Source organism: Seriola aureovittata, chromosome 22 (assembly GCF_021018895.1).
Source record: "Seriola aureovittata isolate HTS-2021-v1 ecotype China chromosome 22, ASM2101889v1, whole genome shotgun sequence".
NCBI lineage: Eukaryota > Metazoa > Chordata > Actinopteri > Carangiformes > Carangidae > Seriola > Seriola aureovittata.
Genome location: NC_079385.1, coordinates 18,207,957 through 18,226,804, shown reverse-complemented (window position 1 = coordinate 18,226,804; position 18,848 = coordinate 18,207,957). Strand labels below are relative to the sequence as shown.

Sequence of the window (18,848 nt, the reverse complement as noted above, 5' to 3'; positions counted from 1 at the left end):
TTTTTTTATCTTAGCATCTCCACCAGCTGCAAGTCCCTGACGCTAATTGCCATCACCCAGCGAAGATTTCAGATAAAGACGCCAAAACATTGTATTTCCTTTGTCTTTTTCATCTAAATGAGGTTGTGTCCTTTATGCAGGAAGTACAGGTGAGCAGGTCGAGGCAGTTAACAATGGCCGCAGTCTTTCCTGAACATTAAACTCTCAGTGCGTAACTTCGGCCTCTAGGGGTCTCTCGATCGAAACGATAAGGAAAGACGGCAATGGGTGACGTCATGAAAGAGCGCGGGATCGTGGGAGTTGTTGTCTTCACCTCCGCCGAACCCATGCACATAGAGGATGTGATGTAATTGACAGACACAGAGCTGTACCATATTAAAATCACGCATTTCTCCAATCAGCTTTAGATATTTTAATGTGGAAAAGTTACAAAAAACATGGCCCCTGAACACAATCCAGAGTCGTTCCAAAACCAACAACCTTGTCTGCCGATAAGGCTGCTGTTAATTTCCAGACTCGTGTCAAACTTGACATTGATAATATACTTTCAATTCCAATCTCAGCTGCTGACACTGGGCCAACGCTGGGCCAACGCTGGGCCGTGTGCTGCTGCTATATGTAGACGGTTCTCAGCTCAGATTGGCCCAGATGCAAAAACTTAAGACTCCCATGTGGCGTCCACATACAGGACTGATACAGCTCACGTCAAGTCTTCTCACACTTTCACTACAATGAACCCAACATGTTTTACGTTCTACTGAGAAACGTTTGCTGCAGGTCTGTTTTTCCATTGGGAAAAAAAATGGAAGAAATTACAAAAATGGGTGGAAAACAGAGGAAACATGCAGAAAAAGAACAAATTTAAATAGATGGTGGAGACTCACTGAGTCATCCATCTCTACGAATTAACTTACGAACGTGTTTGAATTTGAATTTCTAGTGAAAATCCCAAATTCTTCAGTGATGCCAAACTTGCTTGCAATTCTAGGGAAATCAGGGTGAAACACAAAACTATATACACAAGACAGAGTTTTCCCTTTGGATGTAAAGGTCAATTCACAAGAAGTCAGTATTAAGTTAAGAACTGGGTTCATTTAACTTCATTCAGCAAGAGTTTCTGTGGATTTTTTAAGGGGAAACGTCAAGAATTAAAGTGTTAAATAAAAGTTAGGAAAAGCCAAATGGGGGGAGGGGTGGTTGTAGAGTTAAAGAAAGATGGATGAACCTGTAGGTCTCGAAGAAATGAGTCAGGAAAGGGGAACAAGGAGGCGAAGCAGCAGTTTCTTAGGAAATCCAGAAGTTGTTTCTGGCATTTTCAGACAGGAGCCAACTCGTCCCAACTCCCCGCTAAACCCCGGGAGGAGCGACGGATGAAGAGGAGGAACGGCTGGAAAGATGGGGTGAAAGGTTAACTAGTGAGCTGATGGAGAGGTTTCTGTCTTAAACTGCTCTTGATTGTACACTTTGAGCCACGAGGCAGGATGTAAGCTGCGACATCTATAAAAAACACACACACACACACACACACATCAAAGTCGAGAGAGCGCCTCACAGCTCGCACACCTAACTGTTTAATAAGCAGTTTACAGGCTTTAAACTCTTTGATGTTTAATACCTGAAATAGTGAAGCTCATGCAGAAAGCCCTGAAATTCTGTTGATGCCGCAACTTTAAAAGTCTATAATAAGGATATTATTTTTGATTTTCTCTCTGGAGTATGACCAGAAACTATAAACTGCTCACACTCCAAACCAAATATCTTTTAAATTTTCGATTATGTCCAAAGAAAAAAGAAAAAAGAAAAAGAGATGAGACGGCAGAAAGTTGTGGAAAAGGTCGTAAAAAAAAAAAAAGAAAGAAAGAAAGAAAGGAAAGTGTTGCATTTAAAGATTTCAAGACGCTGCTACTATATAAAACTGCTTCCAGGCTCATTTTAGAGGCTGGATGTTTAAACCACTCAGGGGGATATTAAACCCACACCCTGCTAACCACACGCACAAGCTACAGAGAGGGGGAAGGACAGATACAGAATCAAGAAAAGAGACAGACAGACAGACAGACAGAGGGATAAATTTAGCTTTGCCTCAGAGAACGAAGGCTCCTGTGGATTTTCCATAATGATCCCTCACAGTCTGATTACTACCTTCGCTCCGCTCTCGAGTGGCCGCCTGCCCGCAGCAAAACTCGGAGTCGGACTCCACTTTCAGAGTCGGGGGAGAAGTTGCATCAGATTTGAAGAAGAGGAAAAAATGTGACCTCGGACGTCCATGTGCGCACCATGTGTAGGTTATACTGTCACTTTCTAAAAGCCAACAAATGAGGCTTCAATTAGAGAAATGCTGACATTTGTTAAAGCTGCTAAGTAGTTGATTCTCATCAGGGTAGAAAGACCTAAGAAGATGTATTAAAACCAGGAGACATATTAAGTTTGACACCCCTCAGTAAAATGTCACATTCGAATACATTCTCTGTGTAAATCTTTCCCCATTTCCTACCGGTGTTGTGATGAATAATTCAACAATAAGTGTGTATTTAAAGATGCAAACATCACCACATTTTGAAAAGTCCAACATTAAAAGAAAAACCTGGGTTTTATTCCAATAATCGAGGCTATTATAACTATGCTAACTATGCTAGCTATGCTAGCTATGCTAACTCTGCACTCGCTACAATCCATTGTCGAGATTTGAGAAAAATGCGTAACAGCAAAACAACCTGAATGTTAATTAGGGAAAGCGTTGTCATGGATGGACATGATTTGATTTGATAGAAGACTTAAAAAGCTTCTGCTAGTACTTGTCGGGCAGCTTAAGCTAGCAGGAGGAAGTGGAGTTGATGAGGTGATGATTAAACTTGCTAGGTGGCTTTTTCTTCTTAAAAATTAGGTCAAACTGTGCAGGTTGCATTTACACCTGGCTGCGATCCAATTAGTATTAACAAGCTTCTTTATCCAGATGTTCAGATACAAATCGTACGTTGATGCCAGGTGTAAAAGGCGTCGACGTCAAACTGAAAGTAAACACAAAACCTTCAGTAAAATAAACAGCAAACTCTCAAGCGCACGTCCACTGCTGCCATGTAAAACACAACAGTTTTAGTATTATAATATGACGTAAACTTCAATTTTTATCCTTTTTCTTTTGCATATCTAAACTCTGAAGTTAACTGAGAAATCACATGGAGCCAATTTAGTTTCAGTTTGACGGAAAACCAGAAACGGTACAACATGAACCCAATATCAGGTGGAATAATGAAGGGAAGTAAATTGGCAAATCAACTTCTGGCTGAAGCCAAAAATAAAGTTCCAATTTCCAAAATAAAATAGTTCCCAACTTTTTTAATTTTACCTTTAACACACGTACAAGTACAACTCTAAAGCCAAAGTCCACCTCACTGGACGACCGCTGCTCTACTGCTCTCTATCCTACTGTATTTTTATTTTGCATATCCTGACCACTGGGAGCCAACTAAAGGACGTCCATTCACAACCCAGAACCTACTGTCCAGCTGCTTTAATATTTAACTTCAACATCAGGTTTTCTACAAGCAGCAAAAACCACAGAACAGTTCAGGAGTCGCTGTGTTTCTATCTGTGCTGCCTTTATTACGCTGCCGTTTGTTTTTCATAATTGACTCTGAGTCCAACCTGAAGATCCTGAACCACACCTGCAGAAAATACCACGCCGTGTGTTTCACTATCACACACAGGTACGCTTTTTTTATCTGACACTAAAGACTGAATTACAGATAGGAGGCAGCTCGGGTCGTGATATGTAAAACATGTGTAACCGAGACACTTTGACCCTTGATTGGCAATAAAATGTGAGCGGTTGTGAAATGGTGTCGTCATTTATCTGCTCTCGATGTAAAACTAAAACTGCTAAGAGTGTATGTGTGTTTATGTATGTGTGTGTGTGTGTGTGTGTGTGTGTGTGTGTGTGTGCCCTGAATGTCCGTCTCTGCCTACACACACTGGCACTCATGTTACAGCAGACACATGGACCATTCAGACAGAGACAGAGCGAGGCCACCGGCGAGCAGGATGCCCTGCCCCGACGGAGAACAGGCTCTGCACTGTGAGCACATGGATCAAGCTGTTTACCCTCAACTCTGTGCGTGTGTGTGTGTGTGTGTGTGTGTGTGTGTGTGTTTGAATAGTCTAACTCAACCATGAGTTTGTGCTGAGCTGTCAAAGACCCATCATGTATATTAATAAAAACTAACGTTAGATTTATACAGAGAGTCGAGTCTCTATCTGCAGATATGCTTAGTGTTATGTAACTACACACATAGTTGGAAAGCCCTGGAGCATGTGCACAGCAAATATACTCTTTCCCTCTGCATGGCGGCCTCCTCTCCTCTCCATGAGTGCAGCGAGTACACCATGTGCTAGAAAATTACAAGTAGGAGCAAGTGTATGAGGTGGTATTTAAGTCTAAGGCCGTTCTCTTTCTGTCTCTGTCTATTCCCTGAACTCTCTGACAGATGTGTGGTCGCACCATCACGTCCTGTTTCTGTGTATTCAGCTGATGATTTATCTCATATGACTCGGTCCACCTCTGATATGAGTGATGTAAGGTGACTTTATTGATTATTGTACAAATACAGTCAATCTATAACTGATCAGTGCTGTATTAGTTGTCTGGAGTCATTTTCCAAACATTATGTAATCTGTCTCAAATGCATTTTTCAGGTGCTTGTACTTGAGTATTTACATTTTATGCTATTTTATACCTCTACTCCACCATATGTATTTGACAGCAAACTAACTAACTAACTAACTAACTAGTGACTTCGTAGGCCACACCTTCGTAGACCACATCCACCGAAGGATGCGGCCCCTGAACTGGGACACAGCTTGTAGCTCCTAGCATCGATATTTTAGCTGCTGTGGTTTCAGATGTTTTCTGATTCAGATTAGCCGAATGCTAACTTGACATGAGTGGACAGCGTGATTGCTGTTTTCTGCTGAGATAATGATTTTGTGTTTGTTGCCTGAGCGATTAACAGGCTTTGTTTTCTGTACACGAGTATGTTGCCTGCTAGCCGACTGGGCCAGAGCTAGCAGGTTAGCATGCTAGCAGGTTAGCATGCTAGCTTAAGGTGAAGAAGAGAGGTGATAGAAATAGAAGCAAAACAGCTCTTGGCGAGTAAAAGAATGAAGTTTGATGCTGAAATCACAAAGTTTCTTCTATGCTGGTAAGTAAACAGCTAATGCTAACATTAGCTATGTAGCAAGAGCAAAACTTGCATATACTGTAGCTCCTTTAACGCTTGATTATACTCAGGACTCCGGGTGATTTGGATTTTTCCTTCTTATCTGCATTTGTTTTGACCCGTGACACCCTTTGTTTAAAAGATGCACATATTTTTATCCTCTTTGATTGATTATCTGTAAGTTTCCTGAGCACAAATGCCGATATTTGACCAAACCTACATAAAAACACAACCTGCAGCTGATGCAGTATGAATATGATAAACATATATTATTACATGTCTTTTGTTCTTAGGGGAAAATATAGAAAAAATATTTTGGATTTTGAAATGAGTAGTTTGATTTCACTCATGTTTTCCCTCATGTCATACAGACATCTAGTATTACTCACTACGTCGTCATAAAGGACTGTTTTGGTGACAGGTGAGTGGAGAAGAAAGACGAAGGCACGTCTCCACCTTCACACTGATGTGATGCCATTATTCTTAAAACCTGAGGAACTTGATTGTGATAAATAAAGCCTCTGCACAGAGACGGGAGGGAGCCCTGAACGATGGGAGACGCAAGCGGTTTGGGGTTGAGGATCCCACACATGGTGCCGACTCAGAGGGTTTACATTGTTGTGAGGAATCCCAGGTCAACAAACCCCCAGAGAGAGAAAGTGAGAGAGAGACCCGACCGAAGCCGGGAAGGAGGAACAAAGACTCAACAGTCTGTTTCTCAAGCCGCCTCACATTCAAACACTGTGGTCTTGTTGGTTTTCACAACCGTGCACCCCCCCCTCCCCTCCCCTCCCTCCCCTCCCTCCACTACACTCACACACATACATATTATTCATGCTTTACTATATATAGATTATTCAGCGCACTAACAAGAGGATCTCAGTGCTGCTTTCTTAACACAACCTGGCCTTTGTGTGTTGCTGAGACGTGAGTGCAGTGGCTTCATATTTGACTCTGCTCACCTTTTCAAACACCTGGAGGGAAACTCTGGTTCAGCTTTCACCTATCACACTCATGTAGCTGAGGCCGCTCGGGGCAATACCACCGATATCAATACTAATACTCAGTTTTTATTATTAGAGCCGTGTGTCTTGATTTCAAAAGCCTAAAACACAAAGATTTGCCACAGAGTGAACATTTATTATAACAATCCTGTTAATTACTTGCATATTGAAACATAATCCCATCGTTCTTAATTGAAAAAAACAAATTATTTTAGGTTTTACCCTCAAATAAAGTCACATAGATAATCCATTTTAACTTTTCCTTTGTTCACAATAGAGTTGCTGAACTTGCAAGAGGCAGATTAAAAAAAAAAAGGGATGATCAAAATTGAAGCATATGTTTATTTTTAAACTTAATTTAGACGATTTAGTGACTGTATATAATTAATTTTAACTGTATTGTTTGTTTTGATGGGATTTAAAGGGTCGTCTTGTAAGAATTGGCCGACTGTCGCATTCATACTCCAAACATATAGGGGGCATCATATCAACAGGAAGTTCGGGTCGTCCACACGTTTTGTAAGAAACAAGGAAACGTCCCTTCCCCTGTACCGTAGTCGGACTGACCATCGGGGCAAACCGGGACCAATCCCACGCCGGGGTCCTGCAGGAACGATGGCTCAGTTTTCCCTCTAATCTGCAGCAGGTTAACTTCAGATTAAAGTGAAGTTATTATAGTCAAGTCCACAGATAAGTGGATGACACACTAATCTCTCTGTGTTGTACATCCTGGCTTTCAGTGCTCAACACTAACTTAATAAACACTTAAAATGTGCTTGTAACTACATTGAAGTAAATACAGGCCCCAGTTTTTTCTGCATTTTTAACACAGTTTTTACAATAACTGTGGTGATTTCAACTTCAAAATTGCAAGAATTTGCTGCTTTTCTTTCTCTTATTTGATTACAAACTGAATATTTTCATCTTTTACGGTCTTGAAAAACACAGAAAACTTTTCCTGACGTTACGCCAATTGAAAAGTGTGAGAAATAAAGCTATAATACAGTCTGTTTACGTTGTAAGACGGTGCCTCCACTAATGGGGGGGCCACAGGAGGAGTTACAGTTGCATTAATAAACACTTATATCTGCTTTTAACGACATTATACTGTGTTATAAACTATTATTAAATGTTTTATATGCTGCTTGTGAAAGCTAATGTCACAGTTTTACGTGATATAAAGTAGAAATAGATAAAAAACACGTGCAGCATCTTCTCAGTGAGACGAACCCTTTAAACAGCCTTTTGCCTTCAGTTATGTAACTTGAAGTGTGTGTTGCAGCCATATGTCTCAGTGTGGGCCAAGAGGAGTGTGTGTGTGTGTCAGTGAGAGTGAGCCACAGGCTGTGTGTGTGTGTGTGTGTGTGTGTGTGTGTGTGTGTGTGAGGGGGTTCGTAGTGCACATGTGTGTGTGTGTTTGTGCGTGGAGACGACGGGGGGAGTGTATGGGTTTACAGGGAGAAATCCAGCTGGCTCACAGGACGGGAATCAGACACCACAGAGGCCGACTGAGCCCAGAGACTGAGACAATACACACACACACACACACACACACACACACACACACACACACACACACAGGTATTTAGCTCTTCTAGGAAAACCTACAGACAGGTAAAGACTTGTGTTGTGTAGGTCCTCTAAAGTCCTGAGGCTACAGATCCTGTCAAATACCAGCAGCCAGGATCAGAGCGGAGAGCTGCAGCTGCTCTGAGGTCAGATCACTGAGAGATTTACAGGGAGATTGGGTCGCCACTCAACCTTTGTTTTAAGTGATCAAAGAGAAAACAGATAAATGGATAAAAAACTAAATAAGCCTCTGAATAAAGAGGAAATGATTGTAAGTCGACGCGAGAGCTGCTGAATCATGTTGAGATCCACTTCGCAGAAATGAACTAGAAGCGTTTAGGGAGCGTCTGTAAATAGTTATGATTCTGTGAGAAGTCTGGATTCTGTTTCCGGGTTCATGCGTTAATAATTCTCCAAACTTAAAATCTCTCGACTGAAACTTTAACAGTTAAAGCTTCACTGACAATTGAAATTAACTCTAGGTGCAGCCCCGTTTCATTGCATGACTGCACTGTTAAACTAATCTGGAAATAATAGATGTGATAAAGTAGTTTATGACCGGAGGATTCATTTCATCATAATCTTCAGTTCAGTTTTCTAGAGAAATCCTTCACACTGGAATCTGTTCTTTGCTGGATTCATAAAACTCTTTGGTGGGTAAAGTCTTTTTTGCAGCAGCAGCAAGTCAACTTTTCTTCAAAGACACGGTGTGAACTCCTGAGCTCAACCACTGTAACCAGCGCCGCTTTAATTAGCTCCAGTGTGTCTGTCTGCAGAAAGTTGGAGAGGTTGAGCTGTTAGAGAGATAAAGAGGGATTTAAAGAAACATCTCGCATGCTGTGTGTCTGTGCATGTTCATTTCAATTCTTAGTGTTCTCCTGCACAAAATGTGAGCTAACTATTATTTATAAAAGATATATATTAGAGGAGGGACCAGAAGAAGATAATCTACAAACATGTGCTTTGAAAAAAAGTTTTCATACTAAATTTTGATTCAAATGAAATATGTGTTCAGTCAACTGGGAATTCATGCAACAGGAGGCACTTGTCCGCACACCCCGCCCACTAAACAAACTTGCAATCTGCAAAGCACATTGGGTGTTTTATTTTGAAGGAAACCCCAGTGGTCACTGTACCGGTTCATGAGCCGGATTCAGACGTCTCTGATGGACTTTCAGTATGAGCCGATCCGTAACTGAAGAATAACAAGGACTCAACTCTTCTCCCTTTAAATGATGCATATTTTGTGGTACTCCACTTGGTACCCCCCCCCCCCCCCACCCCCTCCAGTTGAGGGCAAGTCAAGGTGGAAGAAAACCCCTGAGCCCCAGAGCTGCAGGGGACCCTGAAGCACTCCAAGCATTAAAGCTATTTACTGTTTCAGCCCCCCCCCCCCCCACCAGATGAGTCAGTGGGCTTTTACTAATGGAAAAAAGCAGCAATCATTATCCTTGAAAAAAACGTGCCTTCACAATGAGTCACTGCACCAAAATCTTTCTCAAACTGTTTCTATAACGAGTCCAAAAATAAAGTATTTTTAGCATTAAAGAGAATATAAAAAGATACTGTTGCTGCCTTATAACATCCACTAAAAACACAGTCTGTGCTCGATAAAATACGTCTTTTTAAAGTTTCACATCTTTAATAAAAGTTGTTTTATTTTGTCTTTAAAGATGAGTAAACTGCAGCTGAAACAATTCAGATCGTTCTAATCATTTATCAAACTAAAACATCAGATAGTTTTGTGTTTCCAGCCTTTCAGGTGTGAGTATGTGCAGATTTCTCTCTCTTTTCTATGATCAAAAAGAAAATCTAATTAAATATGTTTGGGCTTTTGCAGCGTTGGTCAGACAAAATAAAGTATTTGAGGACTTTAAGAACTTGTGATGAACATTTCTTGCTATTTTGCATCATTATCATCATAAATTCTTTGTATTATAAGTTTATGTGCCTGATAGTTTCAAGACTTAGTCCATATTTTGCAAAAATGTGTTTAAATAAAAAGAAAAAAAAAGGGGGAAAATTACAAATACCAGGGTGAGAAATAGTCTAACTTGCATCCTGGATCCCAAGGCTCAAGTTGTGAATGGAGAGCAGGGCACTACACACACACACACACACACACATTACCCTCCCCTATCCTGTCTATTAAATCCTCACCACAGTGAGATAAAGGCGATTATTTCCCACCAAGAAGCTGCAAAGCCAATCACCGGGCCCTGATCGATCACTCACTCATGTTCTTTACGCACACACCCCTTCCCCATCTATCAGCCCATCCATCCCTGATCGATAACTTACATTGGTGTAGAGCACCGAGTCGATCTCCCCGGCCTCAGACAGCTCGCTGAGGTTCCTGTCCCAGTGTAGGAACGATTCACTACTGTCCAGGATCTCCATGGTTCCCTCCACAGACTCTCTCCGGCCTTGTGGATGTGGGTTTTCTCCTCCAGCAGCAGCAGCAGCAGCAGAAGAAGAAGAAGAAGAAGAAGAAGGAGCAGCAGCAGCAATGAGGGTTTGGTTGCAATGCAGGTCAGACTGGAAAACAAAACTCCAGCGACAACTCCGGTTAAAAAAAGTTCCCAACAACTTGTCTGAGTTCAGGAAAGAAAAAGAAAAAACAGGAAGCAGAAACGCGTCGGTTCAGACTGAGAGAGTCAGGGAGCCGCAGCGGTCAGAGTCAGGCTGAGAGACAGTGTTGTTGTTGTTGTTTATCATCTCCTCTTTGGTTCAGGTTCCACACACAGCTTTCTGCAGCCTCTCTTTCCTTTTCATTCCTCCTCCTCCTCCTCCTCCTCCTCCTCTCAGCCCAGACACACAGGAATGTGTGGGCGGAGTCACAGAGACCCAGAATAAAAAAAAGGAGTAAATATAGGAAATAAAATAGAAGAAGAAATCAAGAATCAACAGGTCTGAAGCTCACGGCGACTTCCCACCAGATATAAATTCAGCACAACACACCAGGAATTAAATGTAAAGTTAATGAGTCATTAATGTTTTCCAGCTGTTTGTGACACAGTGTCAAACACCCATATTAATAAACGAGAGTTTCCGGTGTAGTAGTTAATTTCAAAATAAAGCTCTCATTCTTCATTTCAGGACACATTGATTCTCCACAGGATAAATAATAAAACTACTAGCAATACTACTCTTAATACTATGACTACTACTGGTAATAATAATCGTATGATTGATATAATGAAAATTTAAATAATCAAAATACAAAATCATTAGATCTAATGATAAAAAGTGAGAGATGGCTATGTAAGATTTTTTTTTAAGTCAACGAAATACTGTTTAAACAGAAATAAAAGACAATTTAAGTGAAATAAAAATAACAGTGATATCATAATATAAAATGAGGATATTTTCGCTGACAAAAGTATGTTGGTATTTAATGTGGTAATGAAAATCCTCCTTCAGACAAAACTGTAAACCATGTAGTTTCAGTTACTACTTACAAACCGCCTTTAAGGAAAATTAAAAATTACTTACAAGAAAACGTTATGTATATGTTTGTTTATCAAAAACTTTTACTAAGCTTTTATGTATTTATCGTTATAATTTATTTTTTGAGCTTTTATTTTTACGTGCACATTTCCGGTCTCGCTCGTTGACGCTTCTCTAAACTGAAGCCACAGGTTTCTCCACAACTCACAGCCCCGCCCACACCCTGCCGCCTGACCAATCGGATGTCTCCTCTGTTTAAAGCCCATGCTCCCGTGCGGCTGTGCCCTCCCGCGCCTTTAACTGACAGCTGACTCGGCCAATCGAGAAAGACTTCTTGAATTCCTGCGACCAATCACTTTAGGCCAAGCACACCTTTTACGTAAAAGCCCGCCCGCGTTGTCACAGAATCAGCCAATCAACGCCCAGCAGTGTGGACATTTAAAAGTCAGTCATATTACAATGTTTACATTTCATGAACTTAAAAATACATGTTTTAATGAGTTTTTATGCAAATATCTGCCACAATTTTTTATCATGTATGTTATTATGGTTGTTTTTCAATCATTTACTTCTTATTATTCTCCTTTATCTCAAAGTTAAAGTATTTTGTAACATCACTTCTTGATACTGGGAGGAAAAAAAAAAAAGTCTATTACATGAACCGTTACAGAGAAATGAAACAACACTAGTGAGCTGAAAGCAACCAGCCGCTGTCCAGGAAGGAAATGAAAAACAGATAAGTGTGATAACAGTTGACAAAAGAGTGACAAGGCAGAAAACAAGAAGAAATGCAATTACACAAATCCAACTGTCATGTTAGTCAAATAATGTGCAGTTTTAACTATTCCATAAATATTATAAATTCACGTTAGTCTCGTTGTTTTTCGACTCTCAGCTGTTTCCGTCATCTGCAGATTTACATGAAGTGAAAAGTGCAAGAGAAACAGAGAGTGAGACGAGTCCAAAACAAAAAACCTTTTTAAAAAGGTGAGGTCTCATGAATAGTTTGAGGTCAAATGGGTCAAACTTGTTGTCACATAACAGAGGGTTAACTTTAAATGCTTTGAAGTCGACTGTGTGATGAGTTAAAACATTCAAACCAAATCCAATGCAGCACTTGAGGTCAATCTGGTGTGTTTTATTCAGGGCAGAGGACTCACACTAACTAGCTTGATACTGTTTTCTTTAAGGACGACAGCTTTCTCCTTGCAAATGAGAGGTAGCAAAGGAATTAAACCGTATGGAATAATAATCAACAGCTCACCTCTCTCAGGTTTAGAAAGAGATATTTAGGTATTGAGGTTGCCATGGTGTTTTTTTTTTTTTTAGATAATCCTGTATAAGTACAGTCCTTGTTGAAAAGAAAAGAAAAAAAAAAAAAACACCAAATTTGGAGATGGAGAAGTTGAACCGGAAGGTGATAATGTGAAATAAAGAGGTAATTTTGCAACTTTCTTAGCAAAATAAACAGTTATAAATAAACCAGCAAGAAAAGAGAAAATGGTAAAAAATATTATTTGTTGTGTCCCATGTCAGATTTGATTTTTGGCAGCAGCTCGAGTCGCCTTTCACTCCCAGAAATGATTTCTGAACTACTGAGCTTAAAGAGAAGTTGTCTTACCTGACACCATGACGACAAACTATCATTTGAAAACTTTGTCTTTGATCTCCAACACGAGGAAAAGTCGCTTAAGAGAGCTACAACTTAATTTTTTTTTAAAACCTTGTACCAAGTCAGCGAACTACCACTTATGATTTAAGAGAAGTATTTCCAAACTATTTGGATGGATTAACAAAATGATTTCCTCCCTTAAACTCGTGCTTTCAACATTATTCTCACATATAAAACTTGAAAACAAGCAAATATGACATTAAGTGCGTCTTTTTAACTGTTATGTACACAATCAAACTCAACCAGTAAGTGTATATATGTGTATATATATATATATCTATACACACACACACTACAAGAGCAGGCTGTTTCCTTTTTCTTCTTGATGCATCAAAGTCTTCTTCTTCCAACAGTCAAACATGATCAGAGTGTCACAGCTTATTCTGTCCCCCTCTCTGATGGGTCAATTGGTTCCTTTCCTTGGAGGCTTTCAGGTTCTCAGTCTTATGTAGGTTTGAACAAGAAGGTAGAAAAAGAAGTCGTCATGTTGTGGAGAAGTCCTTCAGACTCTGTCTCGCACGTTGTCGCTCAGGAAGATGATGTTGTCTGGAAAAGACAGAGGTGTTTTTATTTTTTTTATCTTTTTAAGACATCACATTGAGATCATTTGTGTGTGTTTGTTTGTTTATTCTAACCTGCGATGATGGTGGTGGCCTGACGTCTCACTTGGTTCTTGTCCACATACTCCCCGTAGTCCAGTTTCCCCTCTACTAGAATCCTGGACCTGAAAGAGAACAGACTCAGGATCAGTCACAAAGGTTCCCGCCTTGAATCTCTGCACCTGACACAGAGAAATCTCATGGTTTTGAAGCCAAAATAAACAATAAAAGCGTCTAGAATTAGTCACTCGTCATTCCCCGTCTCCCCCTTCCCTCCCCTCCCCTGCTGTCACATCTACCGGGATAAAACATCCACAAATAATTGACAAATTTAAAAAGCTTCATGACTGAGTTTAAATCCTGATCAGTGTCAGCTAGAGGAGTGTGACGCAGAGAAAATCCACCGTCGTGTCAAATGAGTTTGTTGATATTCTGCTACGTCACCGTATAAAACGATACCACGACATACAGGTTTTAGATTAAACAACTGTTTTTCAATGTGAGAACCCGACAACACAGGAAGTGAAACATATTTAGAGCTTTTCTTCATGGAGCGAAAACTTGTGCAGCCACTTTCAAGACGCTAAAAATATAGATTTTGCATAGAGTATCATTTTCATATTTCACATTCGGCATCACTGCATGTGTGTCTGTGTGAAAGATAATTCATATCCTGTTCATAACTATGTATACTTCATATACAGCCATGATAAAAGTGGTTCGTACCCTTTCTTGACGTACTGGTAGGCCACGTCTCTCAGACCGGGTTTGAACACGGACACGCGATGCCACGTCGTCTTCTGGCTGATGTCACCTGGAGTCAGGAAACAGCAGCACACACATAAAATCAGTCGCATCACGAACCGTCGCAGTTCACACAGCCGCACACGAGGAACATCTTGAAGCCACAAACAGATGTTTCTGTAAACATGAACATCTGAAACGTGACTCTCATCTGACTCTAGTCCCATTTTAATAAACCTCCTACACTCAGTTGGCAGTTTATTAGGAACACCAACCCAAAACCAGTACAGTCTTTAAATCCTGCTTCATGAAGGTTCTCATGTTGAGTTTGTGTTCAAACTGTTGTAAAGATGTGTTGATTCTACATCATGGTTTCTAACTGTTTTGTCCACCTCATTTTTTATATCAATGAGGGGAAGGATAAACAACAGCAGCACCTCTCTGCATAACGCAAAACAGCTCAGCAGCACCAGAAACTGCAGCTCCCACAATGATCATCAAAACAGCTGAAACAGGGGCGTCGTGTGGCGTAGTGGTCTAAGCAGGCGCCCCATGTGTAGAGGCTACAGTCCTCGCTGCAGCTGGCCCCGGTTCGAGTCCCGCATCGGACGGCCTTTACTGCATGTCATTCCCCCTCTCTGCCTCCTCATTTCCTGTCTCTCTCCACTATCCTGTCCAATAAAGGCACAAAAGCCCCAAAACATATACTTTAAAAAAAAAAACAGCTGAAACAAAAACTGAACTTAAAGAAGACAGGGCTGTTTGTATTGAACTGAATTAGCTTTAGCATGTGCACCAGATTATTACACTGCATGTTCTCTTTCACTGAGACACAATTCAGGGGGTAACGCTGACCTCTAGTGGCAGAAAGCAACACGGAGCACAGACGTAGTTACTGACAACATTCCTTCACTTCATGTTTGAACTAAACATAGATCTGTTTTTTCATTTTTCTAATTTGCAGCTTAATAGTATGTTTATTTAACTGTTCCTTTGCTGATAATGTAATGAGGTTTTAATGCTTTTTTCAACTTATAAAAAGGGGAAATTACAGCAACATTAAGTGTTATTTAGCTACCAGCACCTTCGCCAACACGTTTCCTGCAGGAAATACTGACACTGAAATGCCAAAGTATATTCCAGATTAAAAAAATATAAACTAGTGCCCAACCCTGAACTGTAAACAGACTCAGCTGATTTATTTATTCAACTTCTGTCCTTGAGAAAAAGCATAAAATGACAAGAGCCTGTCAAAAGAGGAATGTCGGGGCAGTTTGACTTGCAGATAACTTCGAGAGAAACATTATGAGGGAGACAGTGACTCAGTCAGTCACTGCTGCTTCAACCTGCTTTAAATACATTTTATTTTTCAGTTTTTGCATCTCATTATGGTCCTTAATGTTGCTTCAGATGCTTTGCATTGTTTTCATTTGTTAATGAGCCCAAGACTTCAAATACCAAGGTCAGTCTGACTCTAACCGGTTTTCCCCTTTTTTAAAATGTAATTCTAAAACCGAAAAAACCGAACAGACAGACAACAGAAGAGCTGGTTCTCCAGACGATCACGCTCTAGAAAAACATCTGGAACCTTGAATAATATCCAAACTGTGTCAGCTCTCAGGCTCATGATAAGTTACTGCATGCATAATAAACATGTGGCTCTGTCTGCGTCCTTGTTGTCCGTTTGGAGGGTGGAGGTCGCTGCATTGCGCTGCCATGTTAAACACTTGTAATACACGACTAAAGTTACGTTGCATTAAAGAGCATTTTTCCCCACTTTTCTATCATTGTGTGTCGTCGTGACATCGCACCTGTTGAGGTCATCTCTCCGTCTCCAGAGCGCCACATCTCGTTTGTAGCCAACGAGAAGATGGTGACGGGGTTGCGACCGTCCACTTGTCTCATCACAGGATCCTGACCGACCCGACCCAACAGCTGCACGCGGTTTATCGCTAGGAGAAAGAATTTATTTTATATATTTAAAACATGTGATATAAAGAATAGACAGGTGTGTTTAGTCAGAGTAAATCTTCTGTCATACAGACGAGCTTCACTTACATCTCTCCAGGATGAGGCTGGTGTCTGTGCTCCTGTATCTCACCGCCTGTCTGAAGAGCTGGAGGAAACCACAAACATTAAAACGCATTATACTGAGGCAAAAGTGCATCTTTTTCATTGGTAGATAATAAATAAAATACAACCAATTTTTTTTTATTTAAGCATTAAAGAAAAACAAAACAGCAGCTACTTTCTAACAGAGTCTTACAAATGTTAATTACTCCACAGAAAAGACGCTTCAGAATCATTTTTGCAGCTTTTTGCAAAAACTACAGAAAAAGTTTATATTTCAGACACTTTGAATTGTTCTTAAAAGATCACTGCTGCCAAACTGAGAGACCAAAACATCAAGAAACAGCCAAGATCTCTCAGCATCATCCTCGTACAAGTGTAATTAAATGAAAATAAAAATCCATCCAGTGAGATAAATATGGTTCAGTGTGAACATGTCCTCCTCACCTGTGCTGAGGCACTTCTCAACATCTTGTCTGTGCTGCTCAGACACCTCTGAAGGAAGCGATGGGCAGACAAACGGCAGCTGGGGACTTTCTGACGACTGATCACAACACAAGGAAAAGGCTTAGTTTCAGTGTTTGTAACATTTTCTTTCCGAGCTCATGTCAACTGTTTTCATAACGGTTTCAGTGATTTAAAAGCTCTCAGGTTCCAGCTTTGTCCAACATCTCAGTAAACACACATCCCTCTATCTCTCCCTCTTTATACCTGATGGACCCAAAGATTATGTTGGCAGGAAGTTAATAAAAAAACCCTGAAAAGCTGTCCTACCGTCAGACTCTTTATCAATAATGTCAAACATCTTAATAACAGACAGAAATAACAGAATAATGGAAAAAAAAATGTGCAGAAATGAAAATAATTGGTTCTTGTATCAGAAAAACCAAAACCAACTGAAAGAGTCTCCTAAAAACATTTACATGACCATAAGATTATTTTTATTTTATTTTGAAAGGCCCCAGATCAATATATTTGCAGTGGCACAAAATTCATCCTTAAGTTTCTGCTTGACTTTAAATCCTGCGACTGTCTCTCACTAAAAACGATCTGCCCGACGATTGACAGCTGTGTTTATTATTTATTTAAGTGTTTTAAGGTCATTTTATTTAATGTTCGCCACAACGTGAGGAGGGTTTCAAACTAAAAGGCGAAGCAGCAACAAAAATAAACAGATTTCAAAATGGAGTTTGATTGTTTCGGTGAAGTCTGAATCCGCAGTCAGACAAGCTGCAGAGTAAAACGTGAAGACGGGGGGGGGGACTCAAAGTCAAAGCTCCGGTGTCTCAAAGCAGCAACGAGGCTTCTGGAGACTCCCGCCATCGGATGTAGACACGAAATATCTCCTTAAAAAAAAATCAACGTTTTTCTTTACGTGGTTCGGTTTGTTGGTTGCGGCGGTTGAGCAGCAGATAAACGGCGGCGTGTTGGTGGAAAACGGCGACAACGTTCATTAATAAAATTTTTAAAAAAAGGACAAAAGAGCTTCAGAAAAACTTACCAGGTGCAACACTTCAGGAGAGACTTTGGTAACCTCACGCTGCTTCCGGTCCGTCTGCGAGACAAGTCCGGCGATCTGCCCGAGCTGATTAAAGTTCCGCTTCTAAAAAAACGTCACACACGTTTTTAAACATTTTAAAATAACACACGTTGAAATACTTTTAAAAATTATTCAACATTTATCATATTTTAAACTCTTCTCTTTTCATGATTTCACAATCTGGCTGATGAAGTCACAGTTTTGTGATGAAATAAAGAAAAATAAATAAAAGTTGTAGAATGAAAACAATAATTCTCACACGAGTGTTTTTTTTTTTTAATTGAACTTCATTTAAATTTTTTATTTATAGAAATTGATTGTTGGAATTGCCTGTGCTACAACAAACCACCACCAGGTGGCATTCTACCTCCACATCATTAATTAACCTCCATTTCATTTAATTATGACAAATAAACATTGAAAGAGGAAACAATCATAACTGAGTAAAATATGACCAATACATACTATTAAAATAAATACAATAAAAGGAAATAAATGCAACATATAAATAGGGATGATGAAACAAAGATAATAAACAGAAGTATTTCAAAATCACAAAGCCAAACTATATACATATGGTTACCATGAAAGAAAACAGAGATATTAAAGGAATATATTTAATGCTTTAAAGTCTCCACAATTATTATTTTTGAATTGTTGTATATGTGGTTTCTTTTTAGTCCATTTGCATTGGTGGGTGTAGTTTTTTCCATATAAAATAAAGAGATTCAAAATAAATAGTTTTTTTTTTTTTTTACAATGTGTTAATCAGTATCATTCTTATCATAAAAAATATAATGTCTCTTTTTTTACTATACAAATAGTTGAACCAGTCAAGGTTCTTAATCTTGCAGTGATGTACTGCTTGATTTCAAGATTAAAAACTTATAGCTTCTTTTTTTGTTAGAAAATCTAATAAACAGATTCTGTTTGGATTTCAATTCCAGTTTTCCTTCATATTTCCTTGGATGTTAAATATTTCAT

The 18,848-nt window shown here is 39.8% G+C and overlaps 2 protein-coding genes across 3 annotated transcripts in view; both read right to left on the bottom strand.

Moving 5' to 3' along the window:
- The window catches only part of creb3l2 (cAMP responsive element binding protein 3-like 2), a 33,401-nt gene extending 22,820 nt beyond the window's left edge, over positions 1–10,581 (bottom strand). For both annotated transcript variants that reach the window (XM_056367878.1, XM_056367879.1), the window contains exon 1: positions 10,091–10,581. In XM_056367878.1, the coding sequence (XP_056223853.1) occupies positions 10,091–10,189 (99 nt within the window). In that variant the 5' untranslated portion in view covers positions 10,190–10,581. The remainder of the gene's footprint in view (positions 1–10,090) is intronic.
- A 712-nt stretch (positions 10,582–11,293) lies between these two features.
- ssbp1 (single-stranded DNA binding protein 1) lies at positions 11,294–17,872 on the bottom strand. The gene is made up of 7 exons (XM_056367153.1): positions 17,826–17,872; positions 16,772–16,868; positions 16,313–16,370; positions 16,066–16,206; positions 14,237–14,324; positions 13,547–13,635; positions 11,294–13,457 (listed from the first exon to the last, which is right to left on the bottom strand). The coding sequence occupies exons 2-7, from the start codon at positions 16,793–16,795 to the stop codon at positions 13,414–13,416; spliced, it is 444 nt and encodes a 147-aa protein (XP_056223128.1). The 5' UTR covers positions 16,796–16,868; positions 17,826–17,872; the 3' UTR covers positions 11,294–13,413.
- Between the last annotated feature and the right edge of the window lie 976 nt (positions 17,873–18,848).